The 20,304-nt window shown below is 39.5% G+C and overlaps 1 protein-coding gene and 1 long non-coding RNA gene across 2 annotated transcripts in view; one reads left to right on the top strand and one right to left on the bottom strand.

Moving 5' to 3' along the window:
* ZEB1 (zinc finger E-box binding homeobox 1) overlaps positions 1 to 14,139 on the bottom strand; it is a gene marked incomplete at its 5' end in the record, with an annotated part of 96,756 nt that extends 82,617 nt beyond the window's left edge. The window contains one exon of the mRNA XM_081344451.1: positions 14,082 to 14,139. Within this exon, the coding sequence (XP_081200577.1) occupies positions 14,082 to 14,139 (58 nt within the window). The remainder of the gene's footprint in view (positions 1 to 14,081) is intronic.
* LOC308677761 lies at positions 13,510 to 18,601 on the top strand. The gene is made up of 3 exons (XR_014028562.1): positions 13,510 to 13,559; positions 14,333 to 14,435; positions 18,588 to 18,601. It is a non-coding gene; the product is annotated as an uncharacterized lncRNA (long non-coding RNA).
* Positions 18,602 to 20,304: the final 1,703 nt, after the last annotated feature.

Genomic DNA, 20,304 nt, shown 5'->3' with positions numbered 1-20,304 from the left:
AGAACTTGGTCACCCCGGCGCTTCTAGAAACCGTCATGTATGCTGACCTCAAGAAGAAACTGCACAACCATTTTGAGCCTAAGCTATCAGTGATAGCGTGGAGGCATGCCTTCGAGCAACGCGAACAACCCGGCGAGTCGGCAACAGAATTCATTGCAGCTCTTCGTCAAGCATTGCGAGTCTGCAATTTCTCCAACCTAGAGAAGCGATTAAGAGATCGCTTAGTCTATGGACTTAAGAACAGAGAGCTCCAACAAAAACTCTTTGCGAAGGAGACTCTCTCACTTCAAGAGGCCTTAAAAGAGGTCATGGCAGACAAAGCCACCGGAGGGGCCATGAAGGCATTGCAGCCCTCCAAAAGCATGCCATCTACAGAAACCGTCCACCATGAGGACGCCGAACGATTGGAAGACAGACTCTGACCACGAAGTCAACAAAATCCAGTGGCACCACGAAAGGGGAATGAGGCCATCTGACTAGGCAGTTCTGTTCCCAAGGTGTTTGGGCTGCAGAGGCCGCCATCAATGTGCAGATTGCTGTTTCAGAACAGCTATGTGCCGGGCATGTGGAAAACCAGGCTACATTGCTGCCGTCTGTCGAGGTTACCAGAGGGACTGCAAGCCACACGAGCCATTCAGGAGAGGTACCGGGGCCCCAGGGTTACACCAAGCAGGGTTCTGCTCCAGCCACCGGAGCATTTTCCGCACTGGTGCCCACCAACCTCTTAAACAGAAGTTGTGAATGCACATCAAAGTTCAAGGAATTCCATGTAAAATGGAACTGGACACAGGCTCCGCTGTGTCCATCATCTCCATCAGAACTTTTCAGCATGTTTGCAGTGGTAGCAACAGAAGGGTCAAGCTACAACCATCTAATATTCTACTTACTGATTTCCAGAATTCCAGAGTGGCGGTCAAGGGTGAGGCCACACTTGCGGTGAAGTTCAAGGGGTTTTCAGGCCCATTAGATGTTATTGTGGTAGATGGCCAACGTATGAGCCTCATAGGGCTCGATTGATTTGATGCATTGGGCATCCAAGTGACCAGCAGTCACCGGACATAAACGACAGACTTGTCTTTCGTCTGCAAGGAATTCGCAGATGTCTTCGGCCCACGTTTGGGAGAGTACAAGGGCCCTCCGATAGCTTTTAAACTTGATCCCCAGGTCATGCCAATTCGGGTTAAGCCCCTCCATGTGCCGTTTGCGTTAAAGCATAAAATTGATGCAGAGCTGGACAAGCTTTGCGGCACCTGTAGACTGTGGTTTGGACCCACCAGGACAGGCCAGCCAAAGGGACTTGAGTTGTTTTGACTCCACCAAACTACAGAGCCTGGGTCTACCCAGCACGGCAGGTGAACCACTAGACCGAGAGATTCTGGCAACCCCGTGACACTCCGAGCGAGCACGAAGACCCCCCCCCAAGTACCTACAAGATTTTGTAACCAAATGAATTGTGTGTACTATCCAGGGAAAAGGGGTGTAATGTACTGGCCTTTATGTGCTGTTAGTGTTTGCTTAAATTATGCTGCTTTGCTAATTGCTTAGTTTATGTTGTAACAGTTGCTGGGCCGGCCTAGGCTGGTTGTCTCCAGCCCGATAAGTAGTTCTTTGGGCAGGAAACCACTGCTTTAAACCTATTGGTCGCCGTCTATCGGCCAACCATATAAATAGCTGCGCAGCAGCTCCTTTGTTGCTTCTGTTATGTTCTGACCTTCAATAAAGCCTGTTGCTGTTTGAACCTTCCATCTTGCTCAATGTCTGCAACAAACTGACTACACAACAGAATGGTTGCTGGAATTGGGTATGTCTAGTTTAATAAAGGACGAGGGGTGACATGATAGCAGTGTCCCAATATCTCAGGGGTTGCCACAAAGAAGAGGGAGTCAAGCTATTCTGCAAAGCAGAATAGGCAGGACAAGAAGTAATGGATAGAAACTAACCAAAGAAAGAAGCAACCTAGAACTAAGGAGAAATTTCCTGACAGAATAATTAATCAGTGGAACTCTGGAAGTCTTTAAGAAGAGACTGGACAGCCATTTGACTGAAATGGTGTGGGGCTTCCTGCCTGAGCAGGGGGTTGGACTAGATGACCTCCAAGTTCCCTTCCAACATCATCATCATTATTATTAATGGAGGGTGGAACCTCATTCTGAATTCAAAATGCTTTGAAATAATTTTTTTTCTGTCTTCAGTCTCTTTCTATGCTCAATGCCTTTACATATGTTGTAATACTGCTTCTAACAGTTCTCTGAAATCCTCGATATTGCTTCCAAGATCTTTCTTGGCTTTGGCTTCTTTTCTCTTCTTGGCAATTTTTACTGTTTGTTCTGAGATTCAGTTGGCTTTTTCTGGTTGTGTTGGCTTTTGGCTGCCTTTTTAGATTCACCCTGAACAACTTCAATAATACTTCTGATTCCTTATAAATGAGATTCAGGACTTAAATGTGATTCCTGATGCTCTCCTTGAAAATGGTAGCTATATGCACAAATAGTGTGAAAACTAGTTAGCTTTACTCCTCCACTTTAGCTTGACTTGAAATTTGCATATAAGCAGTTTGTGATCTGTTCCATTGTTAGAACCTGGATAGATTTTTGCTTTATAACTGTGCTCTTTCACCTCTTTTATCAATAATATAGTCAATTTGATTTTTTTTACTTCATCTGGTGATATGCGTTTGTAGCTTTTGACAGACAGTTGGAGTTGTTGGAATGTTAGCAATCAAGAAATAATTGAATTGGCAAAAAATGGTAATAGTTTTTTTTGCTTCCTACCTAGACCAAACAATCCAACTATTTTCCTTAGTATTTCCAGCTTTGGCATTCTAGTCTCCAATCAAAACAGCATACCTTGTTTACATGTTTTGTTGGTTTCAGATTAAATCTGATCATAAAACCCATCAAAGTCTTCTTCTGCATCAATGGTTGGAGTATAAACTTGGGTAATTGTTATATTAAAGGATAGTCTATATCAAATATGCTCCTTGCTATGAAAGCATCACCATTATTTTTCTTGTTCTGAGTATTAAACAAAATGTTCTTATGGCTACAAATCTCCAGTTCCAGTCTATTTCAATTTACTGATGCCTAAGATGTCAATGTGTAGTTAATTCATTTCCTTTTTCACTTAACCCAACTTCTTATATTCCAAGTTCCCATTATAATTCTGTCCTTGCAGCATTGGATTTTCTTTTTCGGTATGGCAACAAGAAAGGACATCCTAAAGGCTTTAATCCAGCCAAGTTATAAACATCATTAGTACTGCAAAGATGCTGAGCTCTTCCTTAAAAGCATGTTGAGAGCTGTATAACCCGAGGGGCCCATCATCTAGCATTATATCTTTTATCGTTTTATACTCTCTGTTCATGTGATTTTCTTGTTAAAAATGCAAGAGCGGCTTATCATTGCCTTTTCCTGCACAGTGTAAAATGATGTCTTTGCCACTGTCACTAAAATAAATAATAATAAACAATAATAATAATAATAATAATAATAATAATAATAATAATAATAATAATAATAATAATTTTAATTTCTATACCGCCCTTCTCCTGAAGGACTCAGGGCGGTGTACAGGGCAATAAATACAATAAAAATACAATGTACAAAAGTTAAAAAAGAATTAAACATTGTAGCCCAATTACAGTGAAAATAATAAAATTAATATTAAAATACCCCAAACCCATCAGACCAGGCCGGCTTGTTCAAATAAGTAAGTTTTTAGGTCATGGCGGAAGGAGCGAAGGTCAGGAGCCATCCGGAGCTCAACCAAAGGTCTGGTGCGCCCAGAGAACGCCCTCCCCCTGGGGGCTGCCAGTCGACACTCTCTGACCGATGGCACCCTGAGGAGGCCCTCTCTGTGGGAGCGCACTGGACGAAGGGAAGTTGATGCCGGCAGCAGGTGCTCCCGTAAGTAATGATCATCTGCCTCCAGTATCTTCCTATGTTGCTGTACCCAATAAAGGTACCTGCTTGCTTTAGCTGGGCAGTTGGATGGCCATGCTGATATTATATATTCCACATTCCCCGTGTCCTTTGCTCATCTCTCCCAGAAGCACCCCCTCTTCCCAGCCAAAATGAGGAAGTATAACAGAACTAGCAGTCTGGTACTTAATGTGTGCTTACTTCTAGAGCTAAACAGGCATCAAGATTAGTAACCATTGATAGCCACATACATATGTCTAGTTTTCTTTAAAATGTTTAATATTAGTTGCAATAGTCACATTTGACAGCACGTGAAATCAGTTAGGTGTTTTGAAAAAAACTTTACTGATCTTAGTCCTAAATGTGGTTTCTATATTTAATTTTAATGGATAACTGCAGTGACTTATCAATGTGCAAATGCAGCTATAACTTAAATGTTCAAATAAACCAGTATAATTCCATCATGGCGAAGACTACTTCTCAATTCCACTTTTCTTTTCCCCCACACAGTCCAAATGGAGAAAAGTAAGCTAACCAGCTCTAATCTTTATGTTAATTTGTTCTATTTAAGCAGGTGCAAAAGATTCTAACAGATAATGATTATTCTAGGGCTACAGCTTTTTGTAATATATCCCTAATTATCCCATTAACTCACAAGTAGTTTAGCACACTTCTCAAGCAGGAATGCAGAACCAGAAACCAAAATGAATATGTGATTTCCAAAAGCTTTGGATATAAGCTGAGTGTTAAGTTTTGACTTTGGCCAGGTTTCTTTTTTATCCTAGTCCCACATACTCTTTAAAATGTTGGGACTGCGATGCTTTTAAAATCCATGTGTACCTTTTAGCTGGGGAAAAAAATATAAACCTGTATTAAAGTACTGGTATTTTAATAGCCTCAGATATTTTCTTAACTGTTTCTAATATTGAGCATCACTTCTCACTCAACAGAAATCAAACTCTTCAAAATAGATGCAATATGGATATTTAAACAATTTATCTTTTTGCCTTAACAAGATATTTTTTTAAATTTTTTTAATCTACCTTTACTATTTTTATAATTCAAGATGATGAATGTCCATATTTCTTCCTCCTCCTATTTTCCCCACAACAACCCTGGGACGGGTGTGTGTGTGTGTGTTGAGTGGAGACAGAGTGATTGGCTCAAATCACCCAGCTGGTTTTCATGCCTAAGACATCATTATAATTCATAGTGTCCTAGTGTAGCCTAGTGCTAGAAAATAGACCAAACTCTGTCAGATCTTAAAAGTTATTGATAACAGAAATAAGGTTTTGGAGTACCACAGCAGCTAAGCAATATCCCAAATAGTGTAACTTTCAATAATTACAGATAGATAAATCATTCAACAGGTACACACCTATTACTGTAAAGCCTACTCATCCTAGAACTAATCAGACAGACATATACTTAAGCTTATTGACATGCTGAGGCTAACTGTATTTTATAGTCTTGTTAAATCTCAGGGATTTTATTAAATGAAGAAAAAGCTGTACATATTAAAAAGCAAATGTAAAAGACGCTGCTATGTAAGAATATAAAGGAAAAATATTGAATAAATGAATTACCTCAACAAAAAAAATCTCCCAAATGAGCAAAGAATAGCCTAAAACTTTTTATACCATCAGTACTGATGGTCTGAAATCAGAAAAACATGCTAACAGTTTATGTAATCCCAAATCCAGGCAAACAGTAGCATTCTTCCTCAGTTTTCATCCTCAGTTAAGCAAGAGCCCAACAAGTGGTAGCTTTCTGAAAGTCGGTATGTTAGTTGCTTTAAAAAAAATAATAACTCAAACTATGTCACTGCCGATAAATATTGTAAATTCCACATTCATTTTTGTTGCTGTTTTTCACTGATTAGATAACTTACAAGTGCCACTATCTGCAATGTGAATCAGTTTTTTTCTGTTAAAGTAGCTGTCATAATTTAGATAAGTGGATTTAGGATTTAAATAGTATTTTGAGTAGTGAAAGGAGAAAGTATGTTTATTATTATGTAATAGCTACTGGGAAAGTCCTACCAATTAGTTTGTTCCAGCATTTTTTTCAAAGAAAACAATGAGCATCACAATATATTTCAAAACTTGCTTTGTTCAGTCCACATTTCCAAATTCATGGGGAATATAAGCCATTTGTGGGAAGAAGAATGAAGATGTAAGGGAAACAACAGTAAATGTCCCTTGGGTTAGGCTTGCCCGTAATTATATAAATACATGCAAAAGCTTGATTTTAATTTATTATCATCCAGCAAACTAAGGTAAAATTGTTTCTAGTTAAATGGTCAACAGATAGATGATAAACTTCAGGGAGTCAATTGCAAGCTCTTCAGACCCCTGAGATCAATCAGATAACAACTTCCATATATCACCCCCTCTCCTGTTCAATGCAGGGTGAGCCATTTCACAGCAAATCATAGCTGTAGTCATCACAGTTTCTATTGGTTGGAAATACTTTCCACTTTCTTTTCTCACTTTAAAGCAGCTAATAGCCTATTGTTAAAAAACAAAAAAACCCATCAAAATCAAACTTGTTTATTCATCTGTACAAACAGTACTTTTGTGAACAGGATCTCTACAACTGAATAATATTGTCACTTTATATTTCTATTATGGCAGCAAACTGCATTTGGATAATTAATAAAATAATAAATATATATTTTCCCTTTCCATCTGATACTGGAGTGTGCTGACTGGGTCTTCTTCACATTCCATTGATCAAGTATTTTCATCTAGCTGGATCCAAGAATCAGATCTTCTCTGTTGTGGCATCTGCCCTCTGGAATGGTTTTCCCCTCACCCCGATCTAGATGGTTTCCATTTTGATGTCATTTAGGAAACTATTAGACTTCCCCATTGAACTTTGCTTATCAAAAGCTGGCTGTGAAGGTAGCAAATGACGATCACATGACCCTAAAAATGCTGAAACTATTGTAAATACAGACCAGTTGCCAAGTACCTGAATATTGATCACATTATCCTGTGGATGCTACAATGCTCATAACTGAAAGGACCAGTCAGAAGTCAGTTTTAGCAGTGCCACTGTAACTTTGAGTGGTCATTAAACAATTCATTAAACAAAATACATTATTATATGCTAAACTTTTATACAGCCAATTTTGTGGTCCTGTGTGAAAAAGTACAGACATAAAGGTTAACATTATAGTTTTTCCCTACGATATTTAGCATCTGCTCATTGCAAAATAAACTCTATCCAGATCTAGTAATCCTCCATTATGTTGAAAACTCTCAACCCACATCACCAGGTCCAAATGATCTAGTTATAAATTTGTAATTTGATTTTAAGTACCCATTAAGCTGAAGCAATGCTCACAGTGAACACTAGATTCCACAAAAATCTACCTGTAGCAAATCTTGAAACTATTCTATCTGCTGTGCAAATATCACCAAACCAGATAATTTGAGACAAACTTCCTTTTGATCTTTTTTACTTATTGCAAACTTTATGCAATAGTCAATCCGATTGGCTATAGTGTATCTTCAGTAAGAATGTCTTTGCATTTTGAACATAGAACATTGATCTGTTCAGTTCCAAAACTTGTATTACATTATGCTATTGCTGCATTCAACTCCTGAACTTCATCCTCTGTTAACATCTGCAAATGGGCATGCAGAGTATTTATGAAAGTAACTATGAAATTAATATCCATTTTTTTTCTTGAGAGCTCATATCTAGAAGGCTTTTAACCAAGGTTGTCCCTTTTGATCTTGTTCTATTTACTACATCGAAGAAAAAAGATGATTCCCACTATGTAAGATACATTTTTGAAACAGCAATAGTAATAAAACTAGCTCCAAGAAAACAGTTCTGTTGTGAATCTTCCTGCCTGCTTCCAATCTGACTAGCAGCACTTCAAGCCAATCAGCACTTTAAGCTAATGTTTTCAGTTCCACCAAAATTTAGAAGGACCCAAGAGTCACAAAAACTATTGATAAGAAGAATGTACCCAAATATAAGGAGCATTGGAAAGGAGTTCTAGTCACATAAGGGAGAAAGCTGAACTAGATGAATTTCTTCTACAATGCAAGCAAGATTTCTGCATGTGAAGATACAAATCGTTGGTGATATTTTTAGGTTCATTTTTGAATTAAGTTAAAATTACTACCATTGTGTAATATTTTATCTTTTGTGAACACTATTTGGATATTGGGTTCATTATCTGTATCTATGTGCACATGCACAAAGCTTGGATGGAACATTGCCCTTTCTCTTGGAAAGACTAGAAATGTGGATTAAAAAACTTAAGAGAGAATATATGTATGACTACTAACTGAACAAACTTATGTAAGTCTAAAAGTATCAATAAAACATTAGGGTCACAGATCATACAATTTATGGTCAGAACTATATATATATTTCTTAATGCCATAATATGTTGCACCAGTATACATTTTTAGTTAATAATTTTCTACCTGTTTTATCAAGTGAAGGGAAAACATCAGCTTGTAACTATAACAATTCATTATTTTTTTTTGCTAATGGTAAACTTTGCACTGTTTTTAAATGTTTTAAAATAAATCAAGTAATTTCTAGGGTATTCTACAGATACTGCTATTGGAATGTTGTTGGAATGATATGAGCAATTTAAATTTCTTTTGACTAAGTTCCCAGAACTAATTATTTTGGATTGGCATCTAAATATACAGAGTGCACCAACTGAAAACTGGAACAAGAAAAATGACAAATCTATATGCCAAGCAGTATTAGAAATTGCCAATTATCTATTTGTTTAATAAATTAATACAGAAATCTAAAATTATGGTAAATCAAAATTTGTGTTATGTGTATTGGTATTTCCCTCTTTGTCTAATACCATATGCCTTTCAAGGTTGCCTGTCAGACTGACCAATCTCCTGATACTTCACCCTTAGATCAACTTGTCTTGGCAAAAGATTCACCCACACATCCTGGCTAGATTAGAATCATTACTGCAGACAAGAATGAAGCTACAAACTGCTGGTCCATTGCAATGCAATAACATCAGGAACATCTATATTTTTACAAGGATTTAAACTCAAGGATTTTTCTCTCATACTTTCAGATTAATGTAATTGATGCAGTGCTTGGTGGCCTTGAAGTCAGGCTGTTGTGACATGCTTATATAAAAGCCATTTATAACCTGAGAACCACTGGTTCCTGTATCTTCAGCCTTAGTCCTTAAAACACCTTCTCATAATAAATGTAGTCATAATCTTAAGATTCTCCATTGGAGCCCTGTAGTTATCAACCGGGAGACAGATGAAGATAAAAGGCAAAGATTTTCAGTAGTATGTGATCTGCTTTGGAAAGGAGTTCTTGACTCTTTGTCATCACAACATTCTTTCATCTGAATACTTGGCTGTGAGGTTTTAATCTCATAGTTGCTGAAATTAAAGCACTCATTTTATATATTCAGTGATGTACTGGATTATTATTAATGCATTTGTTATTATTATTTCCCCTATAAACTGAGCCAAACTGAAATTCCCCTTTGGCCAAATTCAGATAAGAGGAATTAGAGTGAATTGTGATTTGCTTGAGGTTAGACAAGAGAATATGTGGCACAGAATTCTTCTGTACTGTTATATAAATTTCATATAACATAATATATAAGCATATCAAAATGCATAGTTGAAATAGGCAAGTAGTCATTTGTTAAGGATTCATGGAGGTCAACTAGCATAAAAAAAACTGACCTATATACAAAGAAATATATTTGTTTCTTCTTTGGAAGTCTCCAAAGTCTAGTTGAAGCTTACTCATATACAAAGACTTCCTCTTCTATAACTTCTCTTCTGTTTAGGCCTAGTATATGCAAATGAAGTACTCAAATACTCCAGATAGTTTATATAAACTATATTATGAGCTCAGGATATGACATTATGGCTGAAGTTATTATTTAGATTTCTGTTATGATTAACAAACTTATATGCAGACATGTATGTTCACCACTTGAATTACTCAAAGTAATAAAGGCAGGATAAAATATAATAAAATAAATACATAATAAATAAAACATTACTGCTATCAAGTTGGCTATCTATAGAAAGAACTTTCCATTAGAAGTAGTACAAATTTAAACACTGCATCAGTTCTAATACTAAATTTGGCTGAGAAAAGTGAGATAACTCTAAAAGGAGGGCATGCCTTGCTCCATTACCAAAGCCAAGACAGTCTGACTAGAACCTCTGTAGACATTAGACAGCTACCTTGGGGGCAAGAGCAATGTATCTATATTTGGAAGTTTAATGACCATAACAACATATAGGTTATGATATTTGTACTAGATGAATAACATCCCTGTTAGAAAGAGCAAGGATTCAACAGAATATAAAGTTTATCATCAGTTTATAAAAAATGACTTTCTTAGAAAATGAATTAAAAAGTCATACTTTGATGCTATTTTTATTTTGTCTGAGTATACATAAACTCTAATATGAAAAATACTTCTCAGATTATGCAAATTTTCTAAATCAAGTGGTCACACTTCCAGTGTCTATATTTAAGACTACTATTCAAAAGTATTTGGAATTGTTAAAGAAAAATATAGATAACAAGTTTGGTTGAGCAATTTCAGGTCTTTTACTTTTGTTATGCATAGACTATGTAAGAACAAATTACATAAAGCAACTTTCAGTTAGTCGGCAATATAAATAATTTTTCCATTCTTATATATATTCTATAAAATATACATTTAATATTTTAGTACTTGAATATACAGATATTCTATAAACAATATATCAAGCCACAATGTTGGAGAGATTCAAGCAAGAAATTTTTTTTGTTAAATTTTCATTGAAACTTCTACAGAATTTCTTCCATCTGAATGAAATTTATGACTTTCAAGACAAGTTTGCTTAAGAACTTTCTTAAACATTGCATATAGTTATGGTTTGATTATAACTATATGGAATTAATTTGTATCAAGATTATGGAATGAATTTAATTTGATAGGAAATACCATTTTTATGGGTCTCTGCTGTGCATACCAATCAAGAAAAGAATAGCACAGTAATTATATTTAGAGATTAAAATGGAAGATATTAAATATATACTTAACACATAAAAAGGTATACTCTTTTAAATGTCAGGGAGTGAGTAAGAAAAAAAAAGTTGAGGCATCAATTTACCATCAATAGAGGCAAAGATGAACATCATCTTTAAAATAATATTCCAGTCCATTAAACAATAATAGCTTTTAATCTGTGATGCAGCTAATAAATGTACTTTTGTAAGTCTGTATGCCTTAAAACTAATGAAAGAAAATTAAAACACAAGATTAGCAATAGACGAAGTACTCATTAATAGCATCTTTATAGAAGACATAAAGAACAGAAATAATTTCAACTGCCTATTTGCAAGAAAGGATTAAGGGTTAACTTCTCCCAGTAATTTTGATCAGTAAACATTTGCAAGTCAAACAGGATTCTACTGCTGGGAAATCTCTAGTATCCAGAATCTATTATCTAGTCTTTTCCAATGATGATGAATGTATAGCAGCTTAAGTTATTATTTATTTTAAAATATTATAATTAGAAGTAACAATAGATCAAAGGTTTTGCTCCTGAGCACAAGGTGAGATATTTTCAATCAAAAATCACGCTTAAAATACCTGGAGTAGCACATATCCTATACACCTTTTGTTTTCTACAAATCATGCATGCTGCAGACAAACATTTGTGCTAAACAATCTCAAATCTGGTTTTCTAGTATTAAGCACAAAGGAAAAACACTGACAACAAGCATGGTAAATAAATCCCTCCCTTGAGAATGAAAGCAGCAGACAGAAGAGGGCTGACATGCATGCAAGAAAAACCTCACACACCATTTTTTTTCTACCTGCACAAGTTGCCATTTGCTGCAGCCCTCAGAATCGTTTTTCCCAGCTGGTCTCAAAAGCAAAATATTCAGGCACTTCTCAAGGCATCTGTTGATAAGCTTTACAAGTATAATATTCCAATAAAAGTAATTTTAATAGAAAATGCATTTCCTTTCCTGCTCAGGTAAACATGTTTACAGATCCTGCCCAGAGACTGGGTGGTTCAGATTTGCATGTCACACACACATGTCGTCAGCAAGAAAAGCCCCCTTTTCTCTATCATTAACATTTTAAATAAGGTAACAAGAGAGCGGCTCTCTCCAAACTTACCTATAATATAGACTCATCATGATATATGCACAGGTCTAAAACAGGAAAATAACTACACGCACACATACACACACACAGTTGTGCTATAAATAAACCCACCCACAACTACTACTTCAGAATCAACACCAGGTCAACTTGCTAGTCGGTTAGAAGGCCGGTGTTTATATGAGCATTTCGCACGTTAAGATTCATAACCAATGGCGCCCTCCCGCCCTGGGAACGATAATTCCTTCTCCGGGATATCAAAACCCCATGCAAAACGTCATGATCTTGGACCAACCGCTAAAAACCTTCCTATCCATAACCGTATACAGGAAATGCCAGACGAACACAAAAAACTGCCAAGAAAGGTTACAAAACCTCCCGTTTGACATCCTCTGAAATCACCAGCTTTCCCGTTATTTTCTGTAAGAATTAAGGGACTGAATCCAACAACACAGAACTTTCGTGTGTTTTATTTCCCCCTTTTCAACTCATTTCTAAAAAACAAAAACAGACAAATGGGAGAAGTAAGCCTCATTCCTTATATAGGCTGTAACAGTTCATTGCGAAGAAGCGGAGGAAGAAGGGGGGGGGGCGCAGCGGCCAAATCGTTACCACCCATTATTATGATTATTATACAAACAGGTACCACGAAATCCAAGAAGAGGACGAGAGAAAGAGAAACTTGGCTGATTCACGCTCCCTCCCTAACCCACAGCGAAGAGAGCTCCCCCCCCAATCAGGTTGATAAAGGAGAGAAGATATTAGGGAAAAGGGGGGAGGGGGAGTCCACTTCTACTAGTTCTGCCAAGATCTGGAGGTTGGCGGGGTGTAAGAGGAGAAACAATATGTTCAATGGCTACGGAGATAAATCAACATGCACTGCAGGCACTAAAAGAGGCGGAGGCGAAGTGGGGGGGGAGAGAAGAGGGGGAAAAAAGCAGAAGAGGGAGGGGAGGAAAGTGAGAGCAAAGGAGGGGGTCCCTTTCAAGGCGATGTCAGGGGTGCGCATGTGGCGCGTTTCCCTTGCAAAGAAAAAATAAAATCAAATCGATACACACTGCAGCAAGCAACAGTGCTTCCATCGCCGCCGCCTCCTCCTCCTCCGCCGGGGCCAAAACACGCCACCCTCCCGGACACCAAGTCCCCATTACAGCCCTCCTTCTGCTTCGACGCTTCGTTGCCCGAAGAGTTTGCTAGTTACGCGCACTCCTTCCCACGTTCCGCTAAAAAGTGCTCAAAGCCCACCGAACCTCCATATCCCCTCCCAAGCACCCCAAAGGTGAGGGAAGGGGAGAGGGAGAGTAAGGGCAGAGCTAAAGGGGGTTCCCCCAAAGCACTGCGTCTCCCTCTGACTTTCCTGGCGTGAGAGGAAGAGGAAGAGACGGGATCGAGTCCCCTTCCTTCAACAGCCCTCGCCCAGAAAAGTTTGGGGAGCGGGGCAACGCGGCCTCCCCCTTTCAGAGCCACCGGGACCCGCCTCAGCTCAGGTAATAAGTTTGCAAGTTGGGGCGGCGGAGGTCGCCGAGAGGCAAAGGAGCGGCCTCCGCCGCCCCTCGTGGGAGATCTAAGCACCCAGCACCCCTTCAGTTCTCCCCCGGAGAGCGGAGAGCGAAAAGGGGGCGAAGGGAGCCGGCGCGCTAGCGAAGCAGAGGAGGCAGGGGAGAGAAGGTGGCTGCGGGCGGCGAATAACGGTCCCCGGGCAGGCGAGAGGCATCGGGCAGTAGCCGGCTGAGCGAGGAGGCACCGCTAGGCGGAGAAGCAGCAGCCAGGCGGGGAGGGAGCTCAGAGCGGGCTAGAGGCAGGCGGTCGGGCAGGCAGCAGGTAGCGGATCTAACGGTGCAGAGGGACCGGGCTCCTAGGGACGAGCTCCCGGGCAATTACTTTCTACTTCTCGCCTCCTTCCCTCTCTCTACCTTGTCTCCCGATCCACCCAAGCTCAGCCCGACCCGGCCCGGCGCCCTGAGCGGCCCCAGCCAAGCTCGGGCCGCTGCCCGGCGAAGCTGACTGACCGTTATTGCGCCTCGGGTTCGCCTGCTTCCTGCGCTTACACCTGGGGCCATCCGCCATGATCCTCTCGCTTGTGTCTAAATGCTCCAGTCACCTCCTCCCCCCTCCCCCTGCACTCCCCCCTCAGCCCCCGCCCGGACCTGGTTTACGACACTGGGTGGTTTGGTGTCAGTGTGTCTGTATGTGTGTGTGTGTATGCGTGCGCGCGTGGTGCTTTTTTTTTTACTTTTTTACATCACCTTCCTACACCTAGTGCTCGGCCGCCGGAACCTTGTTGCCAGGGGAGACGGCCGCTTTACGGCAGCGCGTTTGAACCGGCAGGAGGGAAAAGTTTCTCTCAGCTCGTCAGTAGGCAGGTACTGTTTATTGCGGGAGGGGGGACCCCCTAAGGGAGCGGGATGGGATCGAAGGGATACAGGGGAGTTTCCTTTCACAGGAGGGATGCCCAGGGGGAGGGGCGAGGAGCGGAGAGTCTCCTCAGGCGCACCAAGCCAGGCTCCGCGCGGGAATGGCCCGAGTGGAGTTGCCGCCGAGCAGGACGGGCGTGTGTGTTGGGGGGGGGTTTCTCTAAGGCGGCAGACGACCACCCGAACTCCGTTAGCGAAGTTTTCCTTCTTTTCTCACTTTCTCTTTTTAATAAAACGGAGTTACAGAGCGTGAGGAAAAAGAATGCGGAAAAAGTTAAAGGGAGGAAAAAACAAAACAACACATTCTAAAACAGTCCTCTTGCAAACGAGCAAGATTATAATGGCACGAACTACCGTATTCCAGAACCTGCAGCCTTCCTATACACAAGGAGTGCATTACTTTTACATCCCCCCCCCAAAAAAAGCTAGCTAGTAAAAATGTATGGGGTGAGTTACTAGTCCCCTTCCAAAAGAAGACCCTGAAGAACATATATACACAACCTTTCACTTGTTTCTTTTGTCATGTTAACAACAAAGTGAAGTGGATTCTCATGTTTGAAATAATGAAGGAAAGGGAAAGTAGCAGGTAAATAGAGTACACATCCCAGACACCTCTATATAATATTTAGCACATGGATTCAAGTCCATGAAAAATTATGCCATGACAAATACAGAGTTTTATTTTTCTTGCAAAACGTTATTGTATACATGGTGTCTTGAAAGGCCCACAGAATTTGCTGTACATGTGAAATTATATCCCATTTCTGATCCAAATATTCCACAGTATATAAAATACTATTGATAATAACATCAATAAAAACATCAGGAATCGGTAAAATTAAAACATAACTGTCTCACCTGTAGTGCAATTTCAGTCAGTGCCCTGATATATACTAACATAATTTTATATGATTGGTCAATTTCTTCACATATTTTTTGATAGTACATACACTTAGAAGAAAATCTTGTGTTTTAATTCTGATTAATATAAATATTACAGGTAGTCCTTGACTCAACCATTCATTTAGTGACCGTTTGAAATTACAGGCAGTGGCGTAGCGTGGGTTGTCAGCACCCGGGGCAAGGCAAGTAATTTGCGCCCCCTCGCTCTCGCACCGCACGCCTGGCACCCCCCTGGCGTAAGAAGAATCGAGCCTCCCGCGATCTCCCGTCCCCCCCACCCCCCTGAAATTCTCGCCCGCTTTCACAGACTTGTTCTTTTACACCGGCTGCAAGTACCAGGAGCCAAAGGCAGCCTCTCCGAAAGCCTCACACCCAAAGACGCAGGCACGCCCACACCGAGGAATGCCGCCGCTGGCGAGGCTCGCAGACGCCGCCGCTGCCGTTCTTTCTTTCTCGTTCGCGGGAGCGTGCGGCGGCGTGCGCATACAGAGGCGTATATAGACCCAGGGAGCCGCCGAGCCTTCCCCCACCCGGAGAGAGAAGCGTTTCTGTGTCGGCGCAGGCACAGATACCCCTCGCTCGCGAGCAGCCTTGCCCTAGCCCGCCGGTCGCGCCCCCCCAGATGTTGCGCCCGGTGCGGCCGGCCCCCCCTGCACCCCCCACGCTACGCCACTGATTACAGGCACACTGGAAAAAAGTGATTTATGACTGTTTTTCACATGACAGTTGCAGTATTTCCATGGTCATGTGATCAAAATTTGAACGTTTGAAAACTGCTTCGTATTTAGGGGTCAGGTGATCACCTTTTATGACCTGACAAGCCAAGTCAATGAGGAAGCCAGATTCATTTAAAAACCATGTTACTAATTTAACAACTGCAGTGATTTACTGTGGTAAGAAAGGTCATAAAATGGGCCAAAGGTCACTTAACAACTGCCTCACTTAGCAAGAAAAATTTTGGGCTCTATTGTCATAACTAGGAGTAGTTGTAGTTGGACAAATTCTGCAACTATTACGAATATTGTAAAATATTACATCTATTTATAGTCAACTTGTTTGTCAAATAATCTCCATCCCAGAAATGAGTTCCTATAAATTAAAAGTGGTATAAGTTTTATGCAAATATGCAAGTATTAAATGTATATAAATTTGAAAGAATAAAACAATTTTAACTGCTTTTATTATTATTGTATTGTGTTATTGTATTATAAGTTGCCCAAAATCTGCAGGAGCAGGGATCTATAATAAAATTAAAAAACAATAGTACTAATTTACAGTTACAATTTTATTGCAATTAAAGACATGACAGAATTAAACCTTGTAAAATTCACTGTAAATAAAAGAAATTTAAAAAGCCTGCTAAAATATCTAAAACTAAAGAAAGAAATGGCCAGCTTTAATCTCTTGAATGAGAAATGTTTGCAATCAGGAAAATATACTGAAAAGATCTTATACCAATTTCTTGCTGGTTAAAGATATAAAAATTCCCTGGAATGGATCCCAAACTATGGATAGATTAATACAGGAAGTAGAATGTCAGATATTCTACGTGAAAGTGGAATGGTTTGCTTTTTCAAGCTATTTTTCAGGATTAATGTTAAGATGTATTCACACACACAGACACAGACACAGACACACACACACACACACACACACACACACCACCACCACCACCATTCTGACAACCGTCTTAGCTGAAATTTTCAAATAGTCTTCGAAATCAATCATGTATTTACAGATACTATAAATTCCAACTTGTGTAAGTTATGAATATAAAATCAATCTTCAGAGAGCGGCACAAGTGCTGCATTGCTTAAAGCTGCAAAGATGCTCTTGACCAAAGTTGCTTGATTCACTAGGAATGATGTCAACACAATCCAAGCTGTGAACCTGGTCCTATGTAAGAGTACAACCCTATGAAGAACAGATTGCTATTTCAATCCTGGACTATAATCCAGAAACTATACTTTCATTTTATGATTTGAGTTACATTCAACCTATTACTGCCCTATTATTAAGGCTTTAAAGGCTCCAGAGCAGTTTCTACAAATAAGGATATAAACCATTGAAATAAAACATAATTTCAATGATATTAGAATAATAAATTATAGTGTCATCTTATTGCAGACATGAAAGTAAATACTGAATGCATTCTCCCATTCAAATGTACAGATCTGTAGAATCTAAATCACAAAATATTTATTTCTGAAATGCTATTTTATATGAAAATAAATTTTATTTATTTACAAATGTATAGTGTTTAAGGCCAATATTTATCCAATTAACCACAGAGGACTAATCAGATAACCAATCTTTATAATAACATTATTCCCACTCAGAGATCTTTGCAAAAGGCAATATGAATGCATTAGAGTTGTGCTGCATTACTAGATTATTAAACAGTCACATAGTATAAGAGTTTTCTTTCTGTAGTTATAAAAATTGTCTTACTTTATGTAGATATCTGGGAATGTTGCATTGCTTTGGGAATATCGAAAGGGCATAAAACATATTGTACAGCGTTTAGGAATTTCCCACAGGAATGATATTATATTTACATCATTTTCTGAGCAGAAATTTTAGCACACGATTCACATGTGCTTTTTATGCAAAAAGTTCCTGCTTTAGTCTTTGGTATCTTCAGTTAAAATGTTCATTTTGGAACTAACAATCAAATATACTACTAGTTTGAACCTGTATGAAGTTACTTCTCATGTTTCTTTCTTTTCAGTGACCAATATGATGCAAAATAATATTGAATATGATAATGACCTTAATATTAAAGAAACTGTTAAATCCCTATTAGTGAAAAATAGCCTTTTTTGACAGAGTCATTCGGCCCAAGAAAAGGAAAGAAAAGGAAATGAAGAACGTTTTTGAAAATTATCAAAATCTTGGACTTAAAAAAAAAGCCAGCATACGGCCCGTTTGCAGGCCGCCGCCCTCCTCTCTTTGGGAGAGCTGCCGCGGCACGTTTACAGGCTGCCGAAGGCGGCGGTGCCGCTGCCACTGGGAACCGGTTCCATCACACACACAGGAAGGTGGTAACTGTGGGCGTCCGCGCATGCGCAAGAAAAAACCGTTTTGCGCATGCGCAAGATGTTTTTTGCGCATGCACGTGCATGGACGCACGCACGCGGCTCCCACTTTTTGTGTGTGTGATGGAACCGGTTCCCAGTGGCTCTTTTCCTTTTTCAGGTTGCCGACCCCTGGTCTAGGACATCTATTATCAGAGACTTTCCAAACACTAATTATAAGTAAGTATATCTTTAACAGCAGAGGTGGCCATTGCTTTCATGCTTGTGTGATATTGAAAATTATGGTTGCTAGATTACCTGGAATTCTGGAACACCCAGAAAGGCAATTGAGATCTTAAAGAGAAAACACACTTTAAAATGTAAGTTCTATTGAAGTATTTTGGAATAAAAGTGTAAAATTGGAATACACAAGGATAATGAATTTCATCTATTTACAAGAATAATAATAGAGTTCTGATTAAAAAGCTGTGCCATTTCTTCTCCAGATCTGTAATACTTTACATCTTCATTTGGTCTAATTGTCAGCTCTAACCCCTCTACAGATTAGTGATAGTGATTTATTGTCATGTACTTAAAAAATAGGTTATGCCACAGGATAATTTGTACAGTCGATACTAATAGTTACCGTACAAGAGTTTTGAAATGGCCTAGAATTTGGTTAGTAGCTGAATATAAAAACTTGTATACATGTTCTTTAATTTTTTAAAGAGAGTGTACTTTCCCCTAGTGTTTATCATTCTACAGATTTCTGTGTCTTAAATCTGATTATTTGTTATTTGCCCCATAGCAATCTAACCTTGATTATTTCAAAATAATGCATTTGTTTTTCAAAACAATAAATGTGCGCTGTCATTTGATGATATGAATTCTGCCCTCTTGTTCTTGGGTCAGAAGCAGTTTGTGTCGCAATGACATTTTATTTTTTCATTTAAATAATTTACACACCCACCCATCCAATTGCAACTCTAACCTTAATGCAATAGTTGTAGAGAATAAGAAAGATGACCTTCATGGAAATATGCAGGAACCATTCCAAAAACTACTAAACAACAAGATAACATTTGAGAACAGCTCAGTCTCTTCCTAATTCTCTGAAGTAGTAGTAGGAGGTAGAGCACAATCAGATTTGCAAAATTCTGTGATTATAGCCAATCTCAATAAACATAGCCTACCTATTGTGTAATAAGACATAGGACCCAAAACAAATAATCATGGCTTACTGCAGTATTTATTAGATAGCACACGATGGTGGAACTCCAAAGAATATTGAGAGGGAGCCTGACCCAACAAAGGGATAATAATAATAATAATAATAATAATTTTATTTGTATACGGCCCTTCTCCCGAAGGACTCAGGGCGGTGAACAGGGCAAACATATAAAAGTACAAAGATACAAAAGTTAAAAAAGAATTAAACACAATTCCCAAGCTAAAACAATAAGTAAATATATTAAAAACAACAATAAAATCCCAACCCATCCCCCATCAGGCCAGGCCGGCTTGTTCGAACAAATAAGTCTTCAGATCGCGTCGGAAGGAGCGAAGGTCGGGCACCATCCGGAGCTCAACCGGCAACTGGTTCCATAAATCCGGGGCGCCCACAGAGAAGGACCTCCCCCTGGGGGCCACCAGACGACATTCTCTGACCGGTGGCACCCTGAGGAGGCCCTCTCTGTGGGAACGCACAGGGCGGAGGGAAGTTGATGCCAGCAGCAGGTGATCCCTAAGGTACTCCGGACCCATGCCATATAGGGCCTTGAAAACCATTACCAGAACCTTGAATCTCACTCGGAAGACAACTGGGAGCCAATGCAGCTCACGGAGCAGAGGTGTAACATGGGAGTATCAGGAGACTCCCAACACAACTCTCGCGGCTG

This window comes from Vipera berus, assembly GCF_964194415.1.
Source record: "Vipera berus genome assembly, chromosome: Z".
NCBI lineage: Eukaryota > Metazoa > Chordata > Lepidosauria > Squamata > Viperidae > Vipera > Vipera berus.
This window is presented reverse-complemented; position numbering and strand designations above follow the sequence as displayed.